Below are 27,144 nucleotides of genomic sequence, written 5' to 3' on the forward strand. Positions count from 1 at the left end.
TCTTACAATTGCATCTGCTACTACTGAGCAAGATGCAAGGTAGCTTTCCCTCTCTCAGGCTTTTGTAAGAGTTAGTAATTAATCATTCTAATTACAAAAAGCTGAGCCTCCCCCAGGAGCCAGACCCCTGATACGACTCTTCTTCTCTTGGGCTGCTGGGAATGGCTGGCTCAAAGGGCTCCCCATTACCAGTCCAGCCTCAAACAACAGGACTGCATCATGCCAGAAAAATAAAAGATGAGATGGGAGGTTGGGGAAGGGAAATAAAAGAAGAGCTTGATTATTTTTCACACATTTGAGTTATGCAGATGGCTCACAGCATATGGGATTTAAATTTGGGCTTTTAATAGAAGAAAAACTCCCAGTGTTGTTTCTCAGCCAGGACGACCAAATCGATCTGCATTTTTCGTATTCTGCACTTGATACCCTTTTTCATTTTTTTGCCTCATTACCTCGGTGAAACCCAGGATTACAACTGGCCAGGGAGTGACTACAAAGCCCTGCCGGGGTGAACCGGCGCTGCCGGCACCGTGGCACGCGGTGCCGTGCTCCGCGGCCGGCGGCCGAGCGGGAGGGATGCGCGCGGCCGCCCTGCGCTCCTGCAAGTGCCCGACGGTGACTGCTGATGGATGCACCGCCGAAAAATGACGACAGGCCAGCATCGGGGAGCAGAAACGCCTTGCCTTACCCCCCCAGTAACTAGTAGCCTTGTAAATACTGATCCGACCGAAGCTGACCCCCCTCCTTCCCGGTGCCCAGGTGGTCAAACTGTGCCAGCAGGCAATTCAAAACAAATGAAAAACCAAACAAGCATTATCATCACTTGTCATATTTATATTTTTGATTTTATTTTTAGTTTTTATTAAAAAAAGAACCATTATTAAAAATGAATCATTTACTGGAAGGCTTCTGCCAGGGAGAACTCTCATTTCAATCTCGTGAACAAAACGCAGCACAGTTAAAACCCATAGGCATAAACAAAACCCAATTAAAAAAAAAAAAAAGAGAACCATAGCTTATTATTATGCAGTTTTCTCAATGTCAATAGAGAGGCTTTTGTTAAAAGCCTTCAATTCAGAATTTCATGGAAGACTTTTAAAACACAGAGGAAGAAGGAAACACATGCTTATTTAAAAAAAAAAAACCACAAAAAACAAAAGGAAAAAAATTGCTTGGGTAATGGGTAATGAATTCAGCCAATTTACTTCCTCCAAAGCAATCGCTGTTCGCCCAGCCACACAGCTGGCCCTGGGTGATGTATTTGCTCAGAAAGCTGAACATACACAATTCCTGCCAAGTCATTCTGGGCAAAATTTCCCAATTCTGGCACTGGGTTGGAAAGGGTTTTCAGTGAGATCATACCTGGCTTCCCGCTTCGGGGGCCTGGAGTTTGCGGTGCCAGCAGGTACGACTGGGAGCCTGGAAAAGAGGCTTTAATTCAGCCCCTTTCGGTCTCCCCCAGTGAGACAGCACCAAGGCGAGCTCTGAGCATCTCCCTGAGCTCCTGAACCAGGGCAGAATTAAGGACCTGCCCATGTAGTACATATCAAGCCCCAAACTGGGTCTGTTAAAAATTGCAAATTAGTGACTAGTTTCCAAAAAAAAGCCCAAAAAACCAAAACCAAAAACAAGCAAACAAAACAAACAAACAAAAAAAACCCAAAAAACAACCAACACAAAAGAAACAAAAGACAACCAAAACCAAAAACCAAAACCTATCAGTGTGGGAACTTTAAGGTCAAAACCAAATAAAAATGGTCTTAAAATATATACATTTATATGGCTTTCATTTTTCCTATCCATTTCATTGGAAACAAAAATAAATTTAAGGGTGATATTTGGTTTTTAAAAACAATTCTCTCCTTCTCTTTAGCTGTCAGCCGGAGCGGATGGGATGGAGGCACTGACTGCAGCTGCTCACGCCGCAGCTCAGAATCTACCCGAGTTCTCCTTCATCCTCGCCAGTAGCCGGGAGTAGACGGGTGCTGCAAGGAGAAGACCAAGTTGGGTGGGACAAACACGCAGCATCTCCCTGTCCCCTCCCCTCCCAGTTATGCTACATCTTGCTTGCAGCAAGACAACAGGATAAACCTCTCTAAGGGACAGGGACATACGATGGAAATTAGAAACAAGCTAGACAAGTCGTTTTACCTAGTCGAGGATTTCTCTGAGAAACCTGCATGGAAAGAACATACAAGGTTTGCATAAATACAACAAATCTCCGACAGCTATGAGAACAGTTTGCATGCCAATATATTTATCCTATTCCCCAAAAACTATGGATGAATGACTGTTCAGTACCATGTACATTACTGGAGGTTGACACAACATAGTACTGTGCCACGGTTACATTCACGGTGTGCTGCAAACTGCAGGCTTCATGTTGCAAAATGTATTATTTCTTATATAATTAAATCATGTAAGAAGAGAGGACTGGTCATTCCATGAAACATACACTCACTCTCTTTGGAAGTCAAAATCTGAATGTGACATTATCTTCCAATCATTACTACCAAAATGTAATTTCAGTAGTTCTAAAGTGAGGGATTTTTTTGTCTTTTACCTTGGATAACGCAGATGCCTGTTTGAAGATTTCTAATGCGGGATCTGCAGGCTCATCACCTCTTTCTTGCGGCCTTGAAGCTAAGGGTGGGACATAGATAGCATTGAAATACTCTTCAAAGCACACGGGCTGCTTCCTTTCAATAGTTTGGAGGTTGTGGAGATTTTTTAAAATCCCGTAACAGACTAATCCTCCTCTATAAACTGAAGGAATTGCCATGTGTCACCTCTCCCTCCCAAAGCGGCTCTGCTGTAACGGTGTGGCTCTCGATATTTCTAACCGTGGACCTACCCTGAGGCTGTAAGACAGAGTTCACGGCATAAATCACACCATTCGTGGCCATGATATCGCTTTCAGCAACAGGCTCCTTGTTGATATGTATTACGTTGTTTTTCTGTTCAGGAAAAGGAAAAAAAAAAAAAGTAGAGAATGAGAAACTTTTGTCATCCATGGTTTCCAATTTTATTAAAAAAGCCCTCATGTTGCATTCATTCATTTACTGGATGTCTGTAGGCGTTTTCGTTCCTCTTGCCAATTAAGCAGAATATAAAACCAAATTATAGTCTGAGCAGTTTGTCCTGGAGTGGCTGGCAGGCTTTGCAGCACGGACTTTCGCGGTGCACTGGCTGGGAATGCTGTCCCGTGGTAGCGGAGCACAGCCACCAGCTCCATGGTGGCAGCGGGCACTGCTGCTCATGCCAAGATGGCTGATGGCATCAGGAGTGGACATGAGAAGAGTCCAGCACGCAAGATGGCCAACCCAATGCCCTTGGAAACACTGGCCTTTCCATTTTGTCCTGCATTTTCTTCCTTATGCAGAGTGGGTCATGGTTATTTATTTTCTGAAATACATTTTTTTTTCCTCAATAGAGGATCCTACATTCTCTTAACATAGTGCAGAATTTCTGAAATTAAATTATACATCTAAATAAATCCTGCTGCGTTAAGGGAGCCCATGCAGAGATCATTTTCGTTACACTAAAGAAGATGTGTTAGCTGAACAAGCTACTCGTTTAATTTATTTATGCTTTTCCCCCATGACTAAATTTATAACAGCTCCTGGAAGTCATTTACAATTGGTCTTCTGGGGAGAAAGCTGAAGAAAACCACATTTCAAGACTGCCAGCTTGTTGAGTTGAACACGTCATCAGTCCTTCCGCTACAGCCCAAGAAACACTGTTTGGTGGGACTGGGCGCACATTTAGAAGAGGTTCCCATACAATCCAGATGAGCACAGACATACTTTTGTCCTTGACACGGACAGCTAAACACAGACCACAGTCCTGCTGACTGCAAAACCCCATCCGAGGTGACTCACCATGCTGACTTCCAATTTATCTCCCTGCGTGGACTTCAGCCTCACAAGGGCACTGACTGCGCCGCTCACCAGGATCTCATCAGCCACGTGGAACTTGAGGATGTTGGCAAGCTCCTTGGCATTACCTGGGGGAAGAAAGCGCTTGCATTTACAAAACAGCATCGGCGCTTGCTTCCCGTATTTCACATGCTGGAATGAGATTACATGGAAAATATCATGATTTCCTAGAAGTGCAAGGGAAACATGTAAAATTGAAAAGACGGGGCAGAAGGACCTTGGTTGGAGCTTGTTAGGACGTTGAGGCCATTCCTGCCTGGACAGGCCAGGATCCCCGCGAGTCCAGGACACTCTTCCAATGTCCCACCTTGGTACGTACCAAACCTGCCCTACACATGAAATCCCCATCTCTTATTTTTAAGTCCTTCATTTTCTCACTGTGCCCAGCAGGAACCTGCTTTTGTTGCTGCTTTCACTCCCCAAGGAAGTCTAGGGGGAGAAAAAAGGCCTGTGCGAGATAAGGAAACAGATAGAGCACTCGGGTCTTTCCAAAGATCACTATTTTCACCAATGCCAGTGTCATTTGGCAATAATCTTCACAGCTGGAACTGCAGAATCCCTGGGTAGGAAGGGGAAAAGCACAGGAGAAATGTCACTAATTGCTTGCAGATTGCTGGCCTGATCCCCACCCCACTGCGTCTCTACTCATCTAGCTGCACTTTGAAGCAGATCTTAGGAAGATAAGATGCTTCCCCTTCGCCATCTATTTTCCAGAAGAGGCAGTGACGTGCACAGCACAGGCCAGCAGCCCTCCTCCATCCTCTCCTTTAGAGGATGCAGTGTCGCTGGCAAAACCCACAGACAGGGGCTGGGCAAAAGCTGGTGCAAAGACGGCCACCAGAGATGGTACCTATGAAACCAGAGCAGCTCCTTCAGCAAGGGGGACTTCTTGTTTCACTGCCCATATCGGAGCACACTGTGAGCCTGTTTCCATTACAGTTTTCCTAGGGTGGCCACAGTTCACACTGCACATCCTCACCAGCATATTTCACTTCTTCTTCAGGAGCGTAAGCTAAATATTTGTGTGAAAAAAGAAGAACATCTGAAGTGTCCGCATCTGGGATACTTCACTCCTGCAGCCGTTTACAATAGCTGCAAAACACTTCTGAAATATTTATACATTAAGCACTAGACTGGATGTGCAGTCTGATATTACCAGTTCCTCATCCCTGCACTTAAAAGGATAACCATGGGCAGATGCTTCCCAAATTATGATGTCAATGTTTGGTTGGGCTTTAATGACAAGAAGACATTACACTCAAATACCTGACATTGTTTCCAACCACAGCCGGTTTTCAACATGAGCGAAATAAAAGATCGTGCTGCTTATCCAGAAGAGCGTTACTAAACATTCCACACACAGCCTGCACGGCCATGCTTTTCAGGTTATTGGTCTTCATTTGTGCTAGACTGGAATATTTGTGACCTTCTCAGGATCAGACTGGACTTTCTGCTTTGTCCATGTACACACAGATGGAACAACAGCTCCATCCTTTCACTACTTAAATTTCATAGAATGTAACTTGAGGCTGAATGAGGACCAGGTTTTCTCTTTGCAGAACTTACTTTAGACACCCTGACCTTATGTGGCTGACAGCCCATTCTCACTTCTTTTGTCCTGGAGAAAGGCAGAGTCCTCATCGGTTCCTCTGACTCAATGCCTTTGAATTACGTTGCTTACACCAACCAGCACAGCCAAACTAAGGTCATAGTAAGTCTGTAGCACACACTTACAAACACGTCTGCCAAGCATAAGGAAAGTATAAACCCATGCCTACACTTTGTGTGAGAGTTCAGTGCCGCTCTGTGCATCCTCAGCCTTCTGCTGGATAGGGCTTATCCAAATCAGTTGTGTAGGAAGCCCACACTTCCAACAGGCAGGGTCAAAGAATGAGATATGGCGGAGACATTTAGCCAGTTCTCCCACATCATGCCAATAGGACACAGCAGCTGTTCGTCTAAATACTCACCCATTAGTTTGTTCAGTTCCCCTCGGGGCATGGCTCGGAAAGCTTCGTTTGTTGGAGCAAACACAGTGAAGGTACCTGGCCTGTTCAGGTTCTCCGTTAGACCTGCAGATTGGATTGCAGCCACCAACGTACTGCAAGACAAACATACACGAAACACTTCACCACAAATTACTTTTGCTAGTCTTTGAGCAATTGCATGTTGTGTTCAAGAGCGAGCTGTGAAGTTACAACTGCGAAATCCTGCTGGGGTCCAGCAATTAACCAAAATGTTAGTTAGGTAGGAAATGAGCCTGTGAGGTCCAACCAGAACATCTGAGAAAAACCAAAGTAACCTGGGAATGCTGAATCCTTGGGGATCAAATGGTAGTGAGGAGCCAGAGAGGCCTGACCACATCGGCTCTGATGGGCAGCGATGGCTTTGGAGCCAGCTTCTTACTGTATTAAGGAGGACCACACACTCTTGGCTCACAGTTCATTGAAGGGTTATTTGAAGTCTCGCTCCCTATAATTTAGGGATGAGACCATGGTTTTGGATGGTCTTTCTATGTTAAAAAAAATATATATATAGTCATGACTACGACCCATAATAAACAGAAACTGCTTTGGCAGCTGCTCTGCTCCTAACTAGCACTTAGGAAGAGCAGAGAGGTCACCTAAAGCGATGGTCTGCCTTGAGAACATCCATCACTGAGCCAGACGGTGGAGTCAACATTTTGTCCATGCTAAACAGGGTCCCAAACCTTCCTCTCTTGTCATGGGCAGCAATGCAGGCGTTTTCGATGCAAAGGTTCTGCAAAAACAATTGCAGAAAAAAGACGTTATTAACATATGCTTTGAAAGAGAAATGTTTATACTTTCTGGTGTTCAATAACCCCTTTTACATGGTAGCCATAGCATTACAGACATCAAGCATCATTCAGTCAGCCATCTACAGCACCGCACACTGCAGGAACTTACATTGCGGTACACAAAAACTCTCAGTTCCTTGTCACCCAGAGTCTGTAGTTTCTGCCCATGGTAAAGATATTTAGAGGAGAGCTGGTCTCTAACAATGTGGTTCAGAAGCAAGTTTTTCATGTTGCTGTCAACAATGGGGAGTCCATCTGCAGCAAAACGTATGGAAAGAACTAGTGATTCACTTAAAACGAGACATGAGACACAAAGTCAAAATACAGAGTATTACCCACAGCGGTTTTTAATTTTAAAGCTAGATGCCACTGCCTATAGCTGAGGCATTTGAGAGAGGATTTGCGCACTTGTGCACTGAAACTTGGCTGAAGACTGTTCGAAGATCTGTGGCCCAAACCGATGGAAGAAAGGGATTTACTCCCCAGTTTACCTTTGAACACCTCATTCACTGGGGCAAGGAGGGTCACTTGCTCACTGCCAGTTAGATGAGAACTGAGACCAGCCTGTCTGAAAAGGTCCGTAGACTTGGAAACTTCAGATTCTTGTGCCAACTCAAACAGCGTCTTAGCTGAAAAGAAAAGAAACACATAGTAACCCTGTGTTACAGGCAATCCACCCATCACTATGGAGTACCTACACCCTCTAAATCCAGTATTTCCTTTACAAAATAGATAAAAGAAAGACAAAAGAAAGAAAGATGCAGAGGGGCACCAGTACCTGAGTCTGGGATCAGCAGCTCGTTAACAAAATGTACGACGCCGTTGGTAGCCAGGACATCCTTGTTGGCGATGATGGGCTTCCCATTGAGGGTCAGCTCTTCCCCACTGCAGCCCACGTCCAAGGTGGTTCCTTCCAGAGTCTCCATCGTCAGGCCAGCAATGATGGCCTCAGCACACATGGCTGACTTCAGGATGTGGTGGTTCAGCAGGTCTGTAAAAGAAGCAAGTGCCTTAGTGAGCTGGAAAAAATCAACTATAAAATTATTGCAACTTTTAGGGGTCCAGTTCAACTGCAAGGGCCTCTCCTGTACAGCACTATATGGGGCTCTACTCCAAAAGTCATTTTAAGTTGTGCTGATTTTAATTCAGCAGCCTGTGAAATGAAGTGCCTAAAAAGAGTAATTTTTATACACCTTTGTAAACTTTAGAAAGGTTCTGTGTGGCTATTTGACTCACTTGTCAGGGGAGGACACATCGATTGGATACTAGTTTTCTGGCATCTGGACTGATGGGACTCACCATCCCATAAAGGAGTGCTAAAGGAAATCTCAGAAAAGGGCCCGCTTCAGCCCCCTCCTCCACACCCGGATAACACCCTCTCTGCCACACCTACACAGCTACCATGTCTACATCGAAAGAAGTCTAGGCTGTCCAGAGTAAAAAGCTGGAGTTTGTCAAATGTGTTCACTGCAGCTGTTGTCAGAGAGTATCAAGAAGCCATTCAGATGTCCTTCAGAAGGAATTTAGAAGAACTGCAAAATACTCTTCAGTCTCTCAATGGGCTCAGTAAACAAGCACTTACCCCTCAGGGCGTCTGGGTCCCCCAGGATCCTGTTCAGTGTTTCTCGTGGGATCTTCTCAAAGGCTTCGTTGGTTGGAGCCAAAAGAGTATACTGGCCTTCGCTCTCCAGCAAGCTGTTGAGGTCAGAAGCAGCCACAGCAGCCTTCAGAGAAATGAGGAGAGAGGGTAAAAGACATTCAGCCAGAATACAAAGGTCAGCATCTTCGTCCAGGCACACACTAAGGGCCAGATTTATTGAGGCTTTTATAATTTCGCAGGACTTACAAAAAATCCTGAATAGCTTCTTTCAGCACTTTGGTCCTTTTATAAATTTGACCCAGCCCCGCTGTTCTCTTGTGCTCCAGAAATTTGAATACAAGAGCCCTTTTTTGGCAAGACTGAGTGCTCGTTTGAATACCCCGATATGCCTGGAAAGGTTCACAGTAGTTCCAGTGAATAATTCAGATCCGAACCCACAGCTGGCTAACTGCAAAACTCCTGGGCTTTTGAAGTTATTCCTTAACTTGGCAAATACGGCAAATAAAAGAGCACTCATCAAATCTGAACAGTTAATATTTCCTAAGGCTGAGATACCCATAGGAGAGTGAGGAGATAGACTCAGTCTACATCTCTTCACCGACAGGAGTAACAGGATGACAATTATTCTTATAAAACCCTGCTTGCACTGATATCAGACACTTCTTTTCCTAGAGCAAAATAAGCTGTATTGGTACAAGGATTTTACCAGCAGCTTTAGAGTCACGGCACCTAGGCACTAGTAAGCTCTTCATGAAAATTCCCTGGGAGTAAGATGACTGAATATCTTAAGGATCCCTGGAGCACACGGGGATGGACTCACCCGAAGAGTTTCCAGGCTTTCCTCAGTCTCAATGATGTGCTGAATGCTGTTTGTAGTGGTGGCGATGACTTTGTCGATGACATGAACCACCCCATTGGTGGCATGGTGGTCAGCTTTCAACAGCCTGGCACAGTTCACAGTCACAATCTGCAGAGGGAAAGAGCCACGAGGCGTTACGTGCACTAAAACAAGAAGGTAAAGCAGCCTCTGCTGTTTTCTATTTCAAACGCAGCGAGCGCTGTAATATTGAATCAGCAGGAGCAGAAATGTGGTTTCCTAAAAAAACACACAAAGAATGAGAATGCTCTATCAAGAATGTTTGAAACAGTTCATGTTTAAAGAGCTTTGAAAAGAATCAGTGTTTTTGTCTACCCTGAATCATCAAGACTAAGACAATATGCAAGAACGAATACTTAGCCAAGCATACTGTTATACAGCAATGTGGGCAACTTCCCTGCAATAACATCAATGAAACTATCTGTTTATAAATATTCTTTTCAAGCTCCTTCTAAATATGCATCCTAAATCAATAGTCATCAGCCTAAGCATTAGAGAGTCCTGGCGGTCCCGGTGTAGGAGGTGCAAGGCAGCAGAAAAGCACGCCCGCTGTGGGTAGGTTTAATACAAATGTCTTACCCCATTGGGATAGTGGTGAATCTGGATAGGCAGGTCCTGGTACATTGAGTTAAGCGTGGTCCCATGTTTCAGATCATCTGTGAGGACCCGTTTGTTCACCATATGGTAGCGGAGGGCGTTGAGCAGCTCAATGTTAACGTTACTGACTAAGGAATCCAGAGTTTCCTGAAAATCAGAAAAAGTCATTTTTCAGTGCTGAATACAATTAAGCCAGTTGTTGGAGAGAGCCAGGGGGTCTGGCTGCATCCAGGGTGCTTCCAAGGTGGGGGTGTGCGTGCATGTGTGTTGTGATGTATTCAGCCTTAAGCCATCTGTGCAAATTAAGAGCTCTGACTTCTGTAAATCTGTATGCTTTGCCTTACCAAAGCAGCCAGCAGCTCGGGCACCCCCACCCTTGGCAGATGAAGAGATGATGGCAGCAAGCTCCGGTGGGGGATCACTGCATCGAAATGAGCAGGAAGGCAACAAAAGGCATCGCTTGGGGCCCAGGACAAATACACCAGGAGCCCTTCCCCGACAGCACCATCCCTGCAAGGGAGTCCTTCATCCCTGCAAGGCTGGTGCACATTTGGGGTAGAGGCTCAGTAGCGGGGAGAGCCAAAAAGATGCTCCCTCCCTGATCCAACAGTTGTTCTTACATGGTTACGGCTGAGCGACTTCAATGTGGGCTGTAACTGGATGGGGGTTGTACAGTCGGGACTCTCCCCTGGTCACCGAGATGCTCCACTAGGATGGGAGCACCAGCAGGACAGCGGTGGCAATGTCAGGAGTGGAAATTTCACAAGACACAGAGTGAGAAAATCAAAACCAATGTAAAGGAAATGTGTATGTAATTGAGCAAAGGAACACACTGGTGCGGGAAGGCTGCAGGTTTACCGAGGCTCCAGCTGGGACTGGCTACTTGTACAAATCATTAAGAACAACCAGAGTGGTAAAGTAAGGGTCAACAAGAAAAAGTGAAAGGGGTGGAAAGTCTCTTGCTACAGGTCTTAACGCAATCTCTAATGGCAAGAGGTGGGGAAACTGAATGGGGTGATTTCTTCATCCACCCGCTGGAGAGCATCCACACCTCTAGTGTTGGGCTCTTTCAGAAACAAAGCTCTGGAGCTGATGGGCCGCTACAGGGATTCCCATCTCGGAATTTCATAGTCCTTCCTATATCAGGACTGTGTCTATTCCGCAAGACGGGGCTGGATCCAGACCCCTGCAGAGCTGGATCTCTACTAAAGAAGGCCAGAGGAAGAGGAGAAAAAGGAGGAATTATATCTTACAGCAGACAAGGACGCCCAGGCCTCATTACTCGGGGCAAAAATTGTAAAACTTCCAGGTCCTTCGATTTCTGGCCTTAGGTTAGACCGGTCGGAGTAGAGCTGCGTGGTGGCAGACCCAACGACTCCCAGGGTTTCATAGATGTTTGAGAGCGGCAGCGCTGAAAGAACAGAAGGTTATGTTCCCAACACAACATCATTCATCCTTCCCTGCGCTGCGCTGCGTTAAAGGAGAGCTGCTGGTGAAAGCGCCTGGGGAAATGGAGCACGTCGGGGAACTCCTATCTGTTCAGTAATTAGATAATAAATAATCACAGCCTGACAGCTCCAGCCTCAATTACAGCAGTGCAATCCAGGATCTACCGCATCTCTGCGGGTTTAAATGGAGTTACTCCGGATTTATATGGATGTGAATTGAGGCAAGCAAAAACATTCATTGCTTTCACCCGATCCTTGCTGGTACTCAGGCTTTCGGTGCTCGGAGCCAGCAGCTCACCGCTGGTCTCAGTCTCCACTGGCCCATCCACACCAGCCCACGTCATTAACTGGGAGGCATCAAGCTTTTGTGGAAGGAAGCGTTCAGAAAGCAAAAGCAGAAGATGTCTTTCTTCAGCAAACCCAGTTAATTCCCTCCCAACGCCCGCCAGTGGCTGAGCTGTATCTTCTCCTAAACGCAATTTTGCTAAACTCGTGCTTGCCAAAGTAAAAATGAGCAGAGATTGGCAGAGCTGTCTGCTCCTCTGTCATTCCTTTGTATTGCATTTCCAACACAGCTATATTACTTGTTGGAATAAGTAGTTCCCTATGGCCCTCCCATGCTTGATTAAGTTTAATTATATCCAAGGTTTTAAGTTGTCTGGAACATTTTGCGTGCTTTGAAGCTGATCTGGCACTCAGCTGGTGCTCTGCTGAGTCCCTTTTTGACTTGTTCATGGCAATATTGTGCACAAATTGCAAAAATCAAATCCACTTTGAGTAACTTTCTAACATTTCCCTTTACTAGGCAGCTGTATAATTTTAAGAAGTCTAAAAAATGTCAAACATATTTTTACCAGCTGGGCAGCCTTTTTCTCCAGGAACTTTCTCATATCCAGGACAGCACTCGTAACTGATTACTCTGGAATAAGAGATGGATACGGCAGATTAACTGATGGCGTCTCACTGCTTCTTCTCTATTCGCTATAGTTCCATGTCCATCCATATTTGGTGATGTTTCTAAGCAGACTCTTTATTAGAAATATAGGCTTGAACAAAAGACAAACCACAATTTTTATCTCCTTCAGGGCTGCATGTTGCCAATTTCTCCAGTGAACAAAAGCAGACACAATTTCTTTTCAAAACCACGCTTTCCAGGAGACTTGGTACAAACAGTGGATGGAAACCGGTGCCCCGGTCCCAACAGATAACCTACGCCAGATACTGCAAGCGCTGGTTCATTTGGGCACATTCCCCATGGGATTTGGGGATCTCCCCGGCGGACCCCTGCTGTCACGTCTGATCGCTCTTTGGGCAACACACTGTACGGCCGCTTTACCAAACCAGCCACCGTCTCCTCTCCGTTTCATCCCATTCTTCCCCACCAGCCAGAAATTATTTGCTTACTTACGGCAAAATCCACACGACAGACCTGGAGGGGAAGGAGCATCCCTGGTCTCGGATGCACTGGCACGAGGGCTTGGCATAAGGACAAACTTCGCCGGTGGCGGCACGCGCATCCACGGGCAGCCCGCGCAGCAGCGCGGCACACCCGCCTTTGCTAACACCGGGTACGTCCCCGCCTGCGCCCTCGGTACGGCATTTCCTTCTGCCTGGCAACAAACTGCTGCTCTGATCAAGCCCTGTCCCCCAGTAAATCCAAAGGGGCCGGAGACCTCACCCTGGGGACTCGGGGCCGTCCTGCAGATTTGCAGACCCTAAATAAGCTGCCCGAATGCTGCGTCCATCGCCTGCAGCGCAACGGGGCATAAAAGTCATCTGCCTCTCAAATCTGGCCATTTGAGGGAACGAGTTTTGATATTAACGGGGAGGGGGGAAGAAAAAGAAAAAAAAAAATTAGTCTGGAAGTTGTCAGTTTATTTTTCACAGGGGGTTCTTCCACCTCTTGCTCTTACGCTAGGTGTGAAAGGAGCACGGCCAAATGACTGATGGGCTAGGGCAGCGAGGGAATGGGTGTTCCTCCCAAAAACCAGCGTTTCCTCTGTGCTCCCGGTTGGACTCGAGACAAATAGGATGCTGTACGGCCGAGCCTCAGCACACTCACTCAAAGAGAAAGGAAAATCCTCAAGCTTCAGATATTTGTCATCATTTTAACACTGTTAACAAACAGTGGAAATGCCTGGGGTTTAAGAGGGAATTCTTCAGGGTAATTAAGAGCCAGTAAGTGAAACAAATACCTGCTTTTCTGTGACAGAAGCAAATAAATTCTGTGTCACGGTTTCCTAAGAGAGTTACAAAGCAAACCCAGACTGATTGTCTAGACATTATATATTCCATGTGGGAAAGAGTTTGCCTAAAGCAATCCCTTCCTTTGACTACTGGAGATCTTAACACCCTGCTGCTCCACTTTCCCCAGCCCCCCGTCTCATGTTCATTAGAAACACACGCTTTCTCCCCCCGCCACTTCCCTCCCCTACCTCCGATTTTTCTTTTTTTCACCCTAGAAACTAAATCCAGTCTAGACAGTTCCCTTGGTTCAGACCTGTAATCAAAGACGAAGAGCTGATTAAAGAGAAATCATTCCAACGTTCAGCATAAATAATTCCTGAGCGCTGACGTAGGCTTTAAAAGCCTTATTTATAGATCGATCGGAGATTAACGAGCTGCGACGAAGGGGCAGGATGCTGATGCGCACCGCCCGCGGCGCGGGGGGCTCGCCGGCTCGGGGCTGCCCCAGCAGCCAGGCGCCTGCCGCGCCGGGAGGGACGGTGCCGCGCCGGGAGGGACGGTGCCGCGCCGGGAGGGACGGTGCCGCGCGCTCTTCAGCGCGTTCCCGGGCGTCTCCAGCAGCGCCCCACAAGGGAAACGAATGGCGAGAAGCACCGAGGCCAGTAATGGGGCCAGCTCCACCGTGCAGGGGCTCCTTCAAGCCCCCAGTCTCACTCGCCCGCTGAAGGTGACCTACCGGCATCTGGTGCGCATTTTGCATGGCAGCATTTTGAGTACCAGAAAAGTTCTGCAAAGTGCCAGGTGAACACAGAGGTGCTCAGCCAAGGGTTGGCACCTACAAGGAGCCAGAGATGGGGACTGTAAAAAACAGCTTCAGCTTCAGCCGCTTGCCCTCCCATGGCTGGTGGACTTGGTGGAAGCACAAGCCCACCCAGCCCACCCAAAGGCTCGTGGGCAGCCTTCAGGGGGTTGCTCGGGGCTGGGCACAGGGCATCCTCCCAGCTGGTCCTGCAGCCACCTCCAGCCCTCGGGGAGGAGCAGCATGGCCGTGGCCGAAGGCTGCTCTGCCTCTCTTGTAGGACTCTGCGTCTCTACACATCCCTATGGCAGGACACGTCCTCCTTGGACACGTCCTCCTCCGACATGTCCTCCTCCAGCTGGGTCAGAGCCACAGTGCTGCCCACAGAGGAGCATTTCTCTTACACGGCCGGGGGCAAACAGCTCACAGGAGAGAACGTTGAACGCCTCCCACCCACCGCACCGCGCGGCGGCTTCCACAAAAGGCCTTTGGAGTTGCCAAGTCCATCCCGTTCCCCGTGTCCGCTCGGCAGCTACAGGCCACTACGCCGGGACGCTGGCATCCGCCGTGATGTGGGTTAAACAAGCGATACCCTCACACAAAGAGCATTTGTCATCCACTCTGCAACGCCTCTGACCACAATTTCCTGACCTCCTCATTGAGTAATTTCGAGTCAAATCTATAGCTTTGCAGCCTCTGGTTTTGAAACACCGAATTTCTTAAATATCTATCTGTGTCTGACTGCAGAAGCAAGCTCCCTGGCTTTTATTAGTCATTGTTTCGCTGCTGTTGCATTCTTAGGATCTGAAATTAAATTTTAAGTGCATTTTTCAAGGCAATAAAAATAAGCTTAGGCATATATTAGTGAATAAAGATCCATTTGTAATAATTTCCTGTTATAAAACCCATATGTTTTGTTTTTGTACAATAAGTGCCAGAGTCTTTTTTTTTTTTCCTGAACTGAGGAAAGTACATCAGTCAAGAAAAGGAAAGTTAATTTAAAAGGAAAAAAGGAACATATTAAGGAGCAACTTACTGCCACTAGTTATTCCTCAGAAAATAATCAAAAACTAAACTTATATAAGTTGTCTTTTCATTCTCAAGAGAAAAAAAAGTGTGCGGGGACACATTCGGTCGCAACCCCAATTCTGGAAGAATGAGTCCAGTGCATAAGGGAGGTAGAAAAATACAAAAAACGCAGACACAGCGATGAGAATATACTCTAAATAAACTATTTCTTTGGCTTTGGAATAACCAACAGTGGAAAATTACCTAATTACCAAAACAATCTTGTTTCAGCACTCATTAAAAATCAAAGCAGTGTCAGACTTCTTGCCAACTGTCTTATCTCACTTCATCAGCAATGATAAAAAAATGTACATAAATCCTCTATCTAATTTCTCCCTAACCGTGTGAGCCAATACTTCAGCAAAGAGAAGAAAAACAAAGAAAAAAAAAAAAAGCAGATGCAAGAGTCCTCTTCTGACGCATGAGTTGAGACTTCCGTCGCGCACACCCAGCCCCGGCAGAGCACCCCACTCCTGCGGGCCAGAAGGACTAAGGCCGGGCGCAGCCGTGTTTCTCGAGCTGGCTTTCCGTGCTGCTCTTCGAGGTCTTTTCCAACCTTAACGATTCCACGATGCTGTGATTCCAGTTGCTCTGCGCCTCCCGATGCGGGTTGTGATGGGGCGAGGAGGAGTGAAGTTACACTACAGGTTTGCAGTGACTTTTCTGCCTTCCTCACTCGGGTTGAATTTCTCCAAGTCAGCTCGCAGGAGCTCAACTTTGCTTCTCCGCAGCACCCCGTCTCTCACTGACCTCCCTCCCCACTCCCTGTTTGCAACAGTGCTCAGAGCAGGAAAAGAAAAGAAATCAAAGCAGCCAGAACTACCTTCCTAGAGCCAGGTATTTGCGCCTGCAACACACACCCAACTTGCGGGACCACTGACCCTTTGAGCAAATAAGGAGGATAACGGCCAGGTCAAATGGGAAGAAGGTGAGATGGGTCAAGCGTCTCCTATCCCAGGACTGCTCTTCTCACAGGTGGGAAAAGCCTTTTAGGAGGAGGAGAGGAATGACCGTGCTTATCCAGCTCCACCACCCCTCCTGGGCTGCCAACGGGAGGACCAAGCGCACAGCTTCAGGAGAGGACTTCTGACTACGGATCCCAAGCAAAGGCTGGATCCACCCAGTTACGCTGATGAACATGCCAAATCCTGACTCTTTCTGGGATTTAAAGGCATCTGGTATTCTCAAAACCTGTCATGGACCAGCTCAGTCCCACGCAATGGGCCAGTTTTAGGGTTCACGCTGAGCACAGTTAACTGTGCCCGCGTACTCTCTTGGGTGCTGATGCACTGAGCATGGCACAGCATCAGGCCCCTGACACTGGTTTAAGGATTTGACTGCCGCGGCATAATGCATCATGTCCTTTATGGCCCAAATGGCTCCTGATTGCTTCCATATGCCAGGAACACCATGTCCAGTGGGAGCCATCACCAGCAAACGTTTGTAATCAGAGCTGTCTCGGGGTCCTCTGGAAAATCTGAGTCAAGGCACGTGTCTTTTGTTCCACACAAGCACTGCTAAAGGGCAAAGTAGGGCCCGGGCTCAAAAATTACTAGGAAGAGAGAAGAAGACAATAACGTGCATTGTGGAGATGATGCAAAGTGAAGAATAGTGAACAAATTCCATGTGTAATGGGAACATTATCTCATAGGTTAACAGGCAGGTTAATGCTCTGTGCTCTTCTCTCAGCGATGCATCATTGGATTAGACACTTGGGTAAAAGCAGAAAAAATGAGGTTAGAAGAGATCACCCCATCTCCTCAAACGAAATCATGAAATACGGCCAGATGCCAGTTGTTCCACCTCTCTCTGGAGATAAGCAGATGAGTTTGTCTCTGCCAAATACAGCTGCACGTGAGGGTTACATGAGGTTAGTTTCTCATTTGCTTCAGAGCTGAAGAAATCCGTGGCTGGATCTCTTCGCCTTTCAGTGACTGTTAGAGCAAAGCTATCCCACATCCACAGCTGAGTCATGTTTTCTTTGGAGACACTACTAAGCTACTCTTATCAGAAGAGGCAATGATGATACCACATTGCCATGCCATAGTCTTGTCCATTTTACATCCAAAAAGCCATCATTCAGCCAAGATGAGAGCTGAACTCTAGTCACCCAAATTCAGTCTTCCCAGATACAGTGGTTTTGTAGAATTAAGGGAGGGGAGCTGTTTGGTTTTACAATATTGCCTCTCCTTTTTTTTTTTTTTCCCCTCCTCTTTTTTTTCCCCTTGTAAAGACAATTAGACATAAGGGAAACCTCTATTCATGCTCACTATCTAGTACATCCTGCAGTATATCCTCCTGAAGTACAGAATTTTCCTCTTTTAGACAAATTCATGGGTAGCACGATGAAAGGCCAAAAGCCACACACAATGACGATTCCTGTTTTGCCTCCCTCCTCACAACACCAACACCAGACACATGAAATGAATCCCGATGGCCAGCCATCACAGCTAAACCAATGAAGGCAACCAAAATAAAAGCAATATAGCTTACCACAGTTCAAGACCTCAAAGTCTGCTGCTGATTACAGAAACAGAAGTTATTTATTCCGCAGCAAAGAACAGCATGTTCCTATAGATCTAATCACAATTTACATTGGACCATATCAGAAACACACGAGATCATCTTCTGCCGTTTGTTCTTCTCAACCTTGCAGATCCAGGACCAGACCCGGCCCAGAGCTCTGCTCCCCACGGCCGGCACCTCTGCACTGATATTGGGTAACATGGTGGTGCGTGCTAACGTGTGGGCCAGCAACCGTGTCCGAAAGCTCAGTTTGGCCTACACCAAGGAAAAAGATTCCCTGCTCCTGATCTACAGCCTGGCAGATAGTCAGGCATGCATATCCTTAATTATCTGCTGACTACATCTTTCAAAAGAAAGTCCCGAGGCTGCTTACACAGATACTTTATGCAACAGCTACTTGAATATTATTGTTTGCAATTTTAAACGTGGAATTGGCCTGCAAGTCTAATTAACTTTCCTGATGGAGTCATCAGAGAGTGTTGGCTAAAACTGACACCTCTTTCCCCTTGTTTCTGTTTTCCCTTCCAAAGCAAACACATGTAGATGAATTTTACATTCTCTCCAACATCCATCAGCTCTGGACTGCCTTTTTTTTTTTGTAGCTAAGCAGCATTGAGCCTAGCGTGGAGAGAGACACAGCTAAGTACTAGAAAACATCTGGTACACACTTCATTACAGCACTGAAAGCTCTGTAAGTATATATAGAAATGCAATTAGAATAAACCGTCAGGGTTTGTATTTATATGGTACTTTCCGTTCTTAACATCTAAATGTTGTAGGATCATGTTTGCCAGTTGAGGAAAACACAAATATGTCTTAGGGAGTAAAAGGCTAAAACAATTCTTAACACATATACATGTTAAGCCCACACCACGGGCTCTGACATCCCACGTCTGTCCCACCGTCCGCTTCTCCCACCCAGCGCCCACCTCCACAACGGGGTTTTCGGGGAGACCCTGATCGGCGCCCGGGTACTTACGTCGCCTTCCCACAGATCTTCCTCTGGTACCACTGCTTGCAGTTGGTGAAGTATTTCCTGTTCGTGCCAATCAGCTTCTGCACCGCGCACACGTTGGGGCTACAGGTAACGACAAAGCAGAAGAGGGTCCGGTAAGCCTCCCTCCTCTCAGGGCTCACCCCCAACACGGGGCCAGACCCCACCTGACAGCGCCCGAAAAGCCCTGCTGGGCTTGCAAGGGAGGAAACTTGGAGACCTGCAAGTCCACTTGCTCGACCTGAGCGTATAATGACTATCATCAAGTGGAGGAAGCAGTGAAAGAGATCTCTCTTCACTCTGCCAGAGCATCTTTTTCTTCACTGAGTGCAGAATCTTGCCAAAACATAGAGAAATTAAGTTAAAAATAATACTTTGGTCAGTATTTCTATGGTGAACCGCTACTTACAATTTGGGATCCCAGCTAAAACCTGATAAAGTTGTGCAATAATTCAAAGCCTTCCAAAAAGCCCCATTATTTTGTTGTTTAAGACCTAAAGAAGGACAGATATTTATCAGCCTATGGACATACTTGCACCAAAACCAGAACTTTTGCTGTATGATCGACTCAGCCGATTCTGGACATGGATGCCGAGCTGCTAACAGGGAAAACGAGCAAGTGGCACAGCCCGCTCCGGTTTCAACACACCAGGTACGATAGCACAGGCTGACCGTGGCCATCATAAGGTACCAAAAGCTGCTTCTCAACCAGAAAAGTAGATGCTTGGCGTTACACTTCTGACTAACCCCACTGAGAGCTGACGGCAGCCTTTCAGCTTTCTACGAAGCGGCGCCATGCAAGCAAAGATGTGGTCAAACAGGAGTTGGGAGATTGGCCAGCACAGCCTTTCCCCACGCAGCCTGGTGCACCATCTCCATGGGTTGTGGCCAGCAGCCCTGGCCACGGGTGCGGGCAACGCACGGTCAGTGCATGAGATATGATTTATGGATCTGGGTCGCCAAGCCACCAACTGCCCCTGGGCTTGAGCCAGGGCTGTAGCAAACACCCAAGCAAGCTGAGGTCACTTGGCTCAACTGAGATTCCCAACACCAACACCATGCCCCAGTTGCAGCAGTGGCACCAAAAGTACGTGCAGCACTGGCTGCCAGGCAGATGGAGGGAAAACAAATAATTAAGCAAAATACATAAATCATCACTTCAGCCCACCAGAAGTGCTCTGCACCGTTCAAGGCAGAGTTTTCATTTGCACAAATGAAACTCCGGATGGGGCCTGGAGATGCTGGTGTAAAGGTCTTGTTGATCTGTTTAGGAAAACAGACAGCAGCCTGCTTCATGCTGGGTTTGACCGAGACGCTGCCCGCTTGTCTACCAAAATTAACAAAAGCAGAGTTTGCAGCCCAAGCACCGAGTCTTCCTGTGGCCGTGCTTGCTTTTCACCAGTGTCCCAAATTCAGCTCTCTCCAAAACGGGCCAGCCTGCCCATCATTAGCATGAATTAACGTGAGGGTCTCCTATACGTTGGCTAACTCCAGCGCCAGTCTCAGCGGGAGCGTGGCTTTCCCTCAATGAGCCTTTGTTGAGGTGGCTGCTGCAGGGCTCTGCGCAGGCAGGATCTGACCCCGCGAGGCCCTGGCACCTTCGTCCTGCCCCGAGGGGAAAGTGAGGGCCCGTGGGACCTGGGGGAATTAGGCTCACCATCTCCCCTGTTACTGCCATATCCAGTAATGGTAGGTTGTTTCTTGCAAGCTTTTAATTGCCCTTTGTAGATATAGGGCGACGGACAGGGAGAAAGAATTGACTGAAAAAAAAGTGAGAAATCACAAAGCCAAACTTTCAGCTGGTGCAAACTGGCCCAGGCTCAGTAATTTCCACGCCAAATCATCGCTTAGAGAGACGTCTGTGCTCTCTGACTCAGCCCACCTCGGCTACCCCAGCCCTGCCGCGCCGAAATATGGTTCCAATTACATCGAAATTCCAAACCTTGCCTCGATTTCAGCGTCTGGCTGACGGCAGTGGACAATCCCTCTAATATTCATCTTGACAAGCCTGGCTACTGAAAGACTTGTTTGATCACTTCCCCCGTATCCCCAGGAGCAGCCTGCCAAGAAAACCCTTGCGCCTTCAGGACAGCATCGAACCCGGTGCTGCCTTGTTCCCTCCTCCCTGCCCGGGACCGCAGCTCCGCAGGGCTGCTGCTCCCTCCCTGACATATCGGGGAAAACGCCTTCCCAGTTTTTCCTCAGTGTGGAAAAATCCCCCTCCAGGCCCATCTTATCAGTGATTCCCACAGGCAGGCTGTAGTAGCGGCTCCCCGCAGTGCGTGTTCTGGTCCTTTGCCCAGTCTGGCTTAAAATGAATTTGTCAACACTCTCCCCTCTCCTCGTTGGAGTTCATCACCTCTGCCATGCCGTTCCCAGCCAGCCGCACTGACTCGAGGATAAAACTGCCTATTGTTCCCCTTCAGCTGAAGCCTTCCACTTGGCAGGCAGCAGCTGGGAGCTGCTGGGGCAGGGGCTGCCCTTCGGGAAGGGGCAGAGAAGAGCAGGACCTACTGTACAGCCCCAGGTACCTGCTGTGACTGTGCCCATGAAGCTCCCCAGCACCACGTAGTGCCCACAAAGCCAGGTGGGTTTGGGGAGAGCAGTCCTAGGTTTTCACCTTCAAATGTTCATGTTCCTTATATACTTCTCAGCTCCTCTCCCGGATTTGGGCTGATTCAACTTTAAAAAAAAAAAAAAAAGTTAATTAAAATGTACAAGTTTTGCTGCAGAGCCAGGCTCTGCCACCCAACTTGCTCTGGGCTCAATAGGAGCATTGATGATGTGGGGGGATGCTCACAGCAGAAACGGTGGCAGTCCTGGTTGCACATCCCTCCTGAGCTCTCTCCTGCAAGCAAAACAACACGCCTCACATCCAAGAGCTTTTTGGCTGGTTTTGTGTTGCTGTATCTCTGTGGCACATCATTAATCAATGTTTAAAAATTAGCTCGGTATAAATTGCTCCCTCCATCAGAAGAGGACCAGTGAGCAAAGTGCTGTGGCTGGACTTATCTCAGCATAACTTCACTTCACCTGAAAACCCTGGCATACTAGTTCCTTGCATCTCCCAAAGATCTCAGGCACCAGCACGGACCGCAATCACATCTTACCCTGTGCCTCCCTTGGTTGTACAGGGAGTAACAGGCTGCTCTCTGCACAGATGCAGGCACTGATTTACACCAGGACTGCCCTAACCTACCAAGTCTGAGCAAACTTCTGCCTCAGGGCTATCAGCAGAACTGGGTATTTACTTGGTTTCAGATCACGTAGAGATGAAGAACAAGACTCGCTGTATTTGTACATAAATCACTGTACTTCTTTCATTATTGAGATGAAAGAATTAGACAATTAAGACATGAGCCCAGAATTAGCGTGTTGGATTCTGTACCTGATCAGACACATGAACAGCACACTCCTCTTCATAAATACTGACCTGTTATTGTAGCAAATTGCTATACTTAAGCCTTGGGATTTTTTAAAAGCGTTTCATCACCCTGCCTTCAGCAATCCATTTAAATGGAAGCTACAGTTCAAACAACGTCATCATCATGAGAGACAAAAGCCAGCTGAAAGGTCTGTCATCCTTTCACCCTTCCTAATTTCCAATAGATTTTAAAAATAGTGGGAAGAACTATTAACATTGGCTTAGTTTTCCACCTATCAATGAAGACTCAAACTACTCAGTCCGTAACATATTGTCCATCTAGCAGGAGAGGTCTATGCACACTTTTTTTTGATATTCCTTATCTCGGAAGGTTTATGAATAAATAAGTGATTGCTTTGATCAAGAAAACTTTAAAGGCTTAGGAGGGGTTCCAGTCAAAGAGTAAGTTGGTGCTTACTCCAGAGAGACTCTCCTCTGCCACTGAACCAGTTTTCTTGTTCTATAAATTCATGAAAATGAGAACACCTTCCACAAAATGTTTAACCGTTCAACATCGGGGGGATTTCCCCCCCCTTTTTCCTTAATGGGGATAGACTGACACGGTATCATGGGGGGGGTCTAAACCGACAGCTGCAATATTAAGCCTCCTGCAAGAAAGGAAGAAAGTTACGCGAAGAAGAAAGAAGAAAGTTGTCCGAGGAAGAAAGCAAAAGCCGCTATCCCGGGAAGAAAGCGCCCAGAGTCTCCCCGAGGGCAGGGCCGGGCTGCTGCCGTCCCGCACCGGCCCCGCCTCGGCGGCGCCTCCGCGCCCGCACAAGGCGCCCGGCGGCCGGAGCGGGGCCGAGAAGGCAACCGAGCCGCCGCCGCTTCCCACCGGGGCTCGTGCGACTAGACGGGAAAAAAAAAATTCCTTCCCCCTCTCCCCTCCTTTTTCGCCCCCTCCCGCTCGCCGCCCTTACCCGTGCTGCCGGCCGCGGAGCCGGCTGTGCTGCAGGACCTGCTGGTACGGGGACTTGGCGGCGGCGGCGAGGCCCAGCGCCAGCAGCAGCGGCAGCAGCAGCGGCAGCGGCGGGAGCGCCATGGCCGGGACGGGGCGGGCCGGGACGGGCCGGCAGCGGCCGCGCGCCCCGTTAAATGCGGCGGCGGCGCGGGGGCGGGGAGCGGCGGTGCGGCCCCGCGGGGGGAGCGGAGCCGCCGCCCGGCCCGGCGGGAGGGGAGGGGAGAGGGGGCCGCCCCCCGGGAAGGGCATCCGTCCGTCCGTCTGTCCGTCCGTGCCCCGCGCTGCGGGAGCAGCGAGGGGCCGGGGGCATCCTCCACCCTCCCTTCCCGCTCAGCGTCTCACCCCGAAACGCTTTTTCTTCCTCTTCTGGCCTCCCCCCCGGCCCGGCCCAGTCGGGGCTCAGAGCGGGGTGCTTGGACTGACAGCTCCGGGGGTCCCATCGATCTCAGCCCCTCTGGGACCCCCCCGGCCCCGGGGAGCTTTCCTGGCTGCAGCCCGGCCGGCCCAGCCTGCCCCATAGCCTGTCGGAAAGCTCCTGTGCTGCCTCGCCTGGCACCCTCCCAGCGCCTGCCGGCGTCGCACCCCGCTCCCAGCACCTCCCAGCGCTGTCGGGGGCCGCGCGTGTTGAGAGGCTCCTGGTTTCTTTTCAACAAAAGCAGGAGCGATAAGGCTGCCGTCCGCCTGCCCCCGCGGCGGGGTTGCTCGTGTTACACGCGGCTCTGGGGTGAAAGCCCGGGGGTGAGTTCTGCAGCAAGCCACATGCCACCCCGTTGCTCTGAAGGGTCACAGACACAAAGGTGCCGGCCCGCCGTTGCCAGTGGGACGGGCCCCCAGGAGCCACCCCTGGCATCGCAGCCGTCCTAACAGCTCGCGGGGGAAACCTCCATTCCAGCCAAGGGCAGAGAGTGATGGTCGGTGTTTGCAAAGGTAACGGCAGCAAAGAATCGAACCCTTACGCGGGGCTGTCGCTGTGGTCATCGCCACGGGTTCCCAGGAGAGAGCCCTTGCGGAAGTCCTCAAGGGGCCAAAACGTGGGCGAAGCACAAACAGCACAAACCAGAGGTTCCTGGTGCGACGCCGTGCACAAAGGGGCAGGGGAGACTCAAATCACCTGGCCCGCAGTTTATCCAACCTGACTCACCACAGCATCCCAGTGTTTGTAATGGATTTGCTCTGACTGGACTGACACCAAAGTTGAAGAGCTCTTTCCTCCCTAAATCCTCCTGGGAAGCAGAAGGGGCCCTTTGTGGCCGCTTGCCCTTAGGGACAGACTTCTGCAAAACCCTCATGCAGCTTTGCAGCCTGGGCAGTGGCCAGAAAGGGCAGCTGCTCGGCAAAGGACAGGAATTGAAACGTATCCAGTGGGCAGCCACTGAGCCAAAGAGAAGAAGTCTTTAGCAATAATAAACACTTTGAATTTACAAAGATTTTTTTTTTCCACCCACAATAAATAAATCTGATTCATGTAAACAGCCTTAACGCTTCTTGGATAAAATACACAAAACTATTCCTCAGTCGGGTTTCCTCTCCCCGGGGAGCTCCTCATTGCTGCTTCCATCTAAGTATGTACATCATGAAGACTTACCTCCAAAGGTTCATGACTCCAGCCTAAAAGACAAGAAATAGAGGTTTCAGGTCTTCCTGAGAGAAAGATGGGGTTTTAAACCCTCTTAGGTATTGCCTAGCCCAAGCCTTTCTCAGCTGCACCTCTGTAAAATGGAGGGTTTTTTATGAGTGCCTCCAGTGCTCTGCTTAAAAGGGAGGAGTGATCCACGCTTGCCCCAGAAAGGGGTGACTTGGTTCCCCGGCTCTGGGAGAAGATTTAGGGCTGCGAAGCCTTATCTGATGGATGTGCATTTTTCCAGGTCAGAGTTAGGCCCCTTGGCCCCAGAAGGGAACGAGCCTTAAAATTCACTCCTCCTCCGCCAGCTATCATAATTTATTGCCAGGGAAAAGCTTAAAGCTCCTAAAAAGTGAAACAAAAAGAGAAGGGAGATGACGGCAAAGGCATTGCCAGCTGCTGAGTCCTCTGAAAACAGGAGCCGGTTGCAATTTCTCTGCGAAGAACAGCGAAGCTCCCACGCGGTGGCAGGGACAAGCACCTGGACATAGGCTCTGCCTTGTCTCTCCTGTGCTAGACCGCCGTTTCGGGAATGGCAGGGTCCCTCTCATTCGCACAGCTGGTTTATAGACCTGTGAGCTTCTCTCCTGGACACCCCCAAGGAGCAGGAACCCCAGATCCTCGGAAGAGCATCTTACCCCAGGAGCGCAGGGCTGCCTGTCCTAGGGTGAGCTCACCAGGATCACCATGTTCCTGTTATGACCTTCCAAAATGAGGGTTGATGTCCTCGAGACACCAAACCCCGCACTGCAGTCAGCAGAAGTTTTCTGAACTCAAAATGTTGGGAACGGACTTGGCAGAGTTTTTCCCCAGTGAAGCGTTTTCCTGGAGGCCCAGCAAACAGCGGGTGCGGAGGGACAAGTGGCTGCGAGGGCTCGGGGCTGAGAGCGGGGAGTGATGGGGCAGCCCCGCCGCCTTCGCCCCGCGCCGGCAGGCATCCTGGGTCCCCCGAGTGACGCGCTGCTTTTCCTGCCCCAAAAAGTCTGGATTGGTTGTGCCGATACACGGAGCAAGGCAAAGGCAGGACGGGAAACACTCGGTGCGCAGGCGGGTGGGTAGAGCCGGTGTGTTTGCCATTTGGGCAGCAGAGAGCTCACGTGGAAAAGCATCTCCCGCAACACCCCCCGGCAAATTCAGTCTTTTAATCCGCCACTGCTGGTTTCCTTCCTCCCCATCCCTCCCTCCTGGTCCTGCTGCCTCCTTGTTCTTCTCCAGTGCATCCTTATTCATTATTCCTTTCCAGCAGGACTCCCTGTACTGACTAAGCCTTCAATTAACTTCTGTGAATCTGTTTGAGAGCGGTTCAACTGTTGCAAAGAAATATTCAAATACACTGGGCTATCAGACTGTGACAAACCTATTTGTGAATGACCATTGCTTTGGTTTGCACTTGTTTTAACCTCTGCTTTCAGACGGATGTTTAGTTTGAAATGAAATCCGCGGGCAGTGGACTCTCTGCACACTCATACAAATACTCTAAAATCAATCACGTAGAAAATTGCACTTACACAAATAGACACTTCTATACACATTTCAGAGTAAGCAATAAGCAGAAATAACAGCTGCTCCACCAAAAGGGAGGAATCGCAAGACATACCCTAAGCCAAACCGAAGAAATCTTCAGCAATAATAAACATCTATTATTTAAAAAGCTTTTCCTATATAAACAAATCTGAAGGCTGAAATTACTGAATCATTAGGACCATAAATATTTTTTACTTGTTCTGTGAGCTGCACAGAAAGGCCAGAAGGAGAGCTTCTAGAGAAAAACCACCTTTCCACCTCCCTACTAACAGTTTCAAGGAAAATAGCATAGAATTAAAAGGAGTTTTGTATTTGCCTGCCATATTAAATTTCTACTATCCTCATAATAGTACAAGCAATAACTCTTATAATAAAAAGTTATAGTGACATTTGGCAAAACCCACATCCCTGCAGCAGGCTGAATCTCCGTTTCATTTTGAGCTCTAGTTAACAGCCAGGTCAGATTTTTTTCCCCAGACTAGCCTCTGCTCTCGTTTGCACAGACTCTGAGCAAAAGCACTGAAAAACACCTCTGAGCATCTCCGTTGTGCTTGTGTTTTAACCTCAGCAGAATTTATTCGGAAGAATAAGTAGAAGATCCTTCACTCACGTTACTCTCGGGGCGTTTGTGAAACGCCGGGCAGATGCATCGCTGCTGCGGCTGGAGACGCAGCCCTGCACGGGATGTGGCAGGACCCGAGCGGCTCCAGCACGAAAGGGGATGAAAGAAACAAAAAATAATCCAGACAGGCGGGATCAGAA

At 48.5% G+C, this 27,144-nt stretch overlaps 1 protein-coding gene across 1 annotated transcript; it reads right to left on the minus strand.

The window, feature by feature from the left end:
• Positions 1-234: 234 nt before the first annotated feature.
• TGFBI (transforming growth factor beta induced) lies at positions 235-23,748 on the minus strand. Its single transcript, XM_082006407.1, has 17 exons — positions 23,197-23,748; positions 18,838-18,936; positions 12,133-12,197; positions 11,084-11,241; positions 9,813-9,977; positions 9,177-9,323; positions 8,339-8,480; positions 7,535-7,747; positions 7,248-7,385; positions 6,866-7,011; positions 6,562-6,698; positions 5,909-6,039; positions 3,882-4,006; positions 2,855-2,957; positions 2,564-2,643; positions 2,152-2,176; positions 235-1,985 (listed from the first exon to the last, which is right to left on the minus strand). Exons 1-17 carry the CDS (start codon positions 23,484-23,486, stop codon positions 1,930-1,932), a joined length of 2,220 nt encoding a protein of 739 aa, XP_081862533.1. The 5' UTR covers positions 23,487-23,748; the 3' UTR covers positions 235-1,929.
• Positions 23,749-27,144: the final 3,396 nt, after the last annotated feature.

The sequence above is a fragment of the Phaethon aethereus genome (genome assembly GCF_964289735.1).
Source record: "Phaethon aethereus genome assembly, chromosome: 14".
In the NCBI taxonomy this organism is placed as follows: Eukaryota; Metazoa; Chordata; class Aves; order Phaethontiformes; family Phaethontidae; genus Phaethon; species Phaethon aethereus.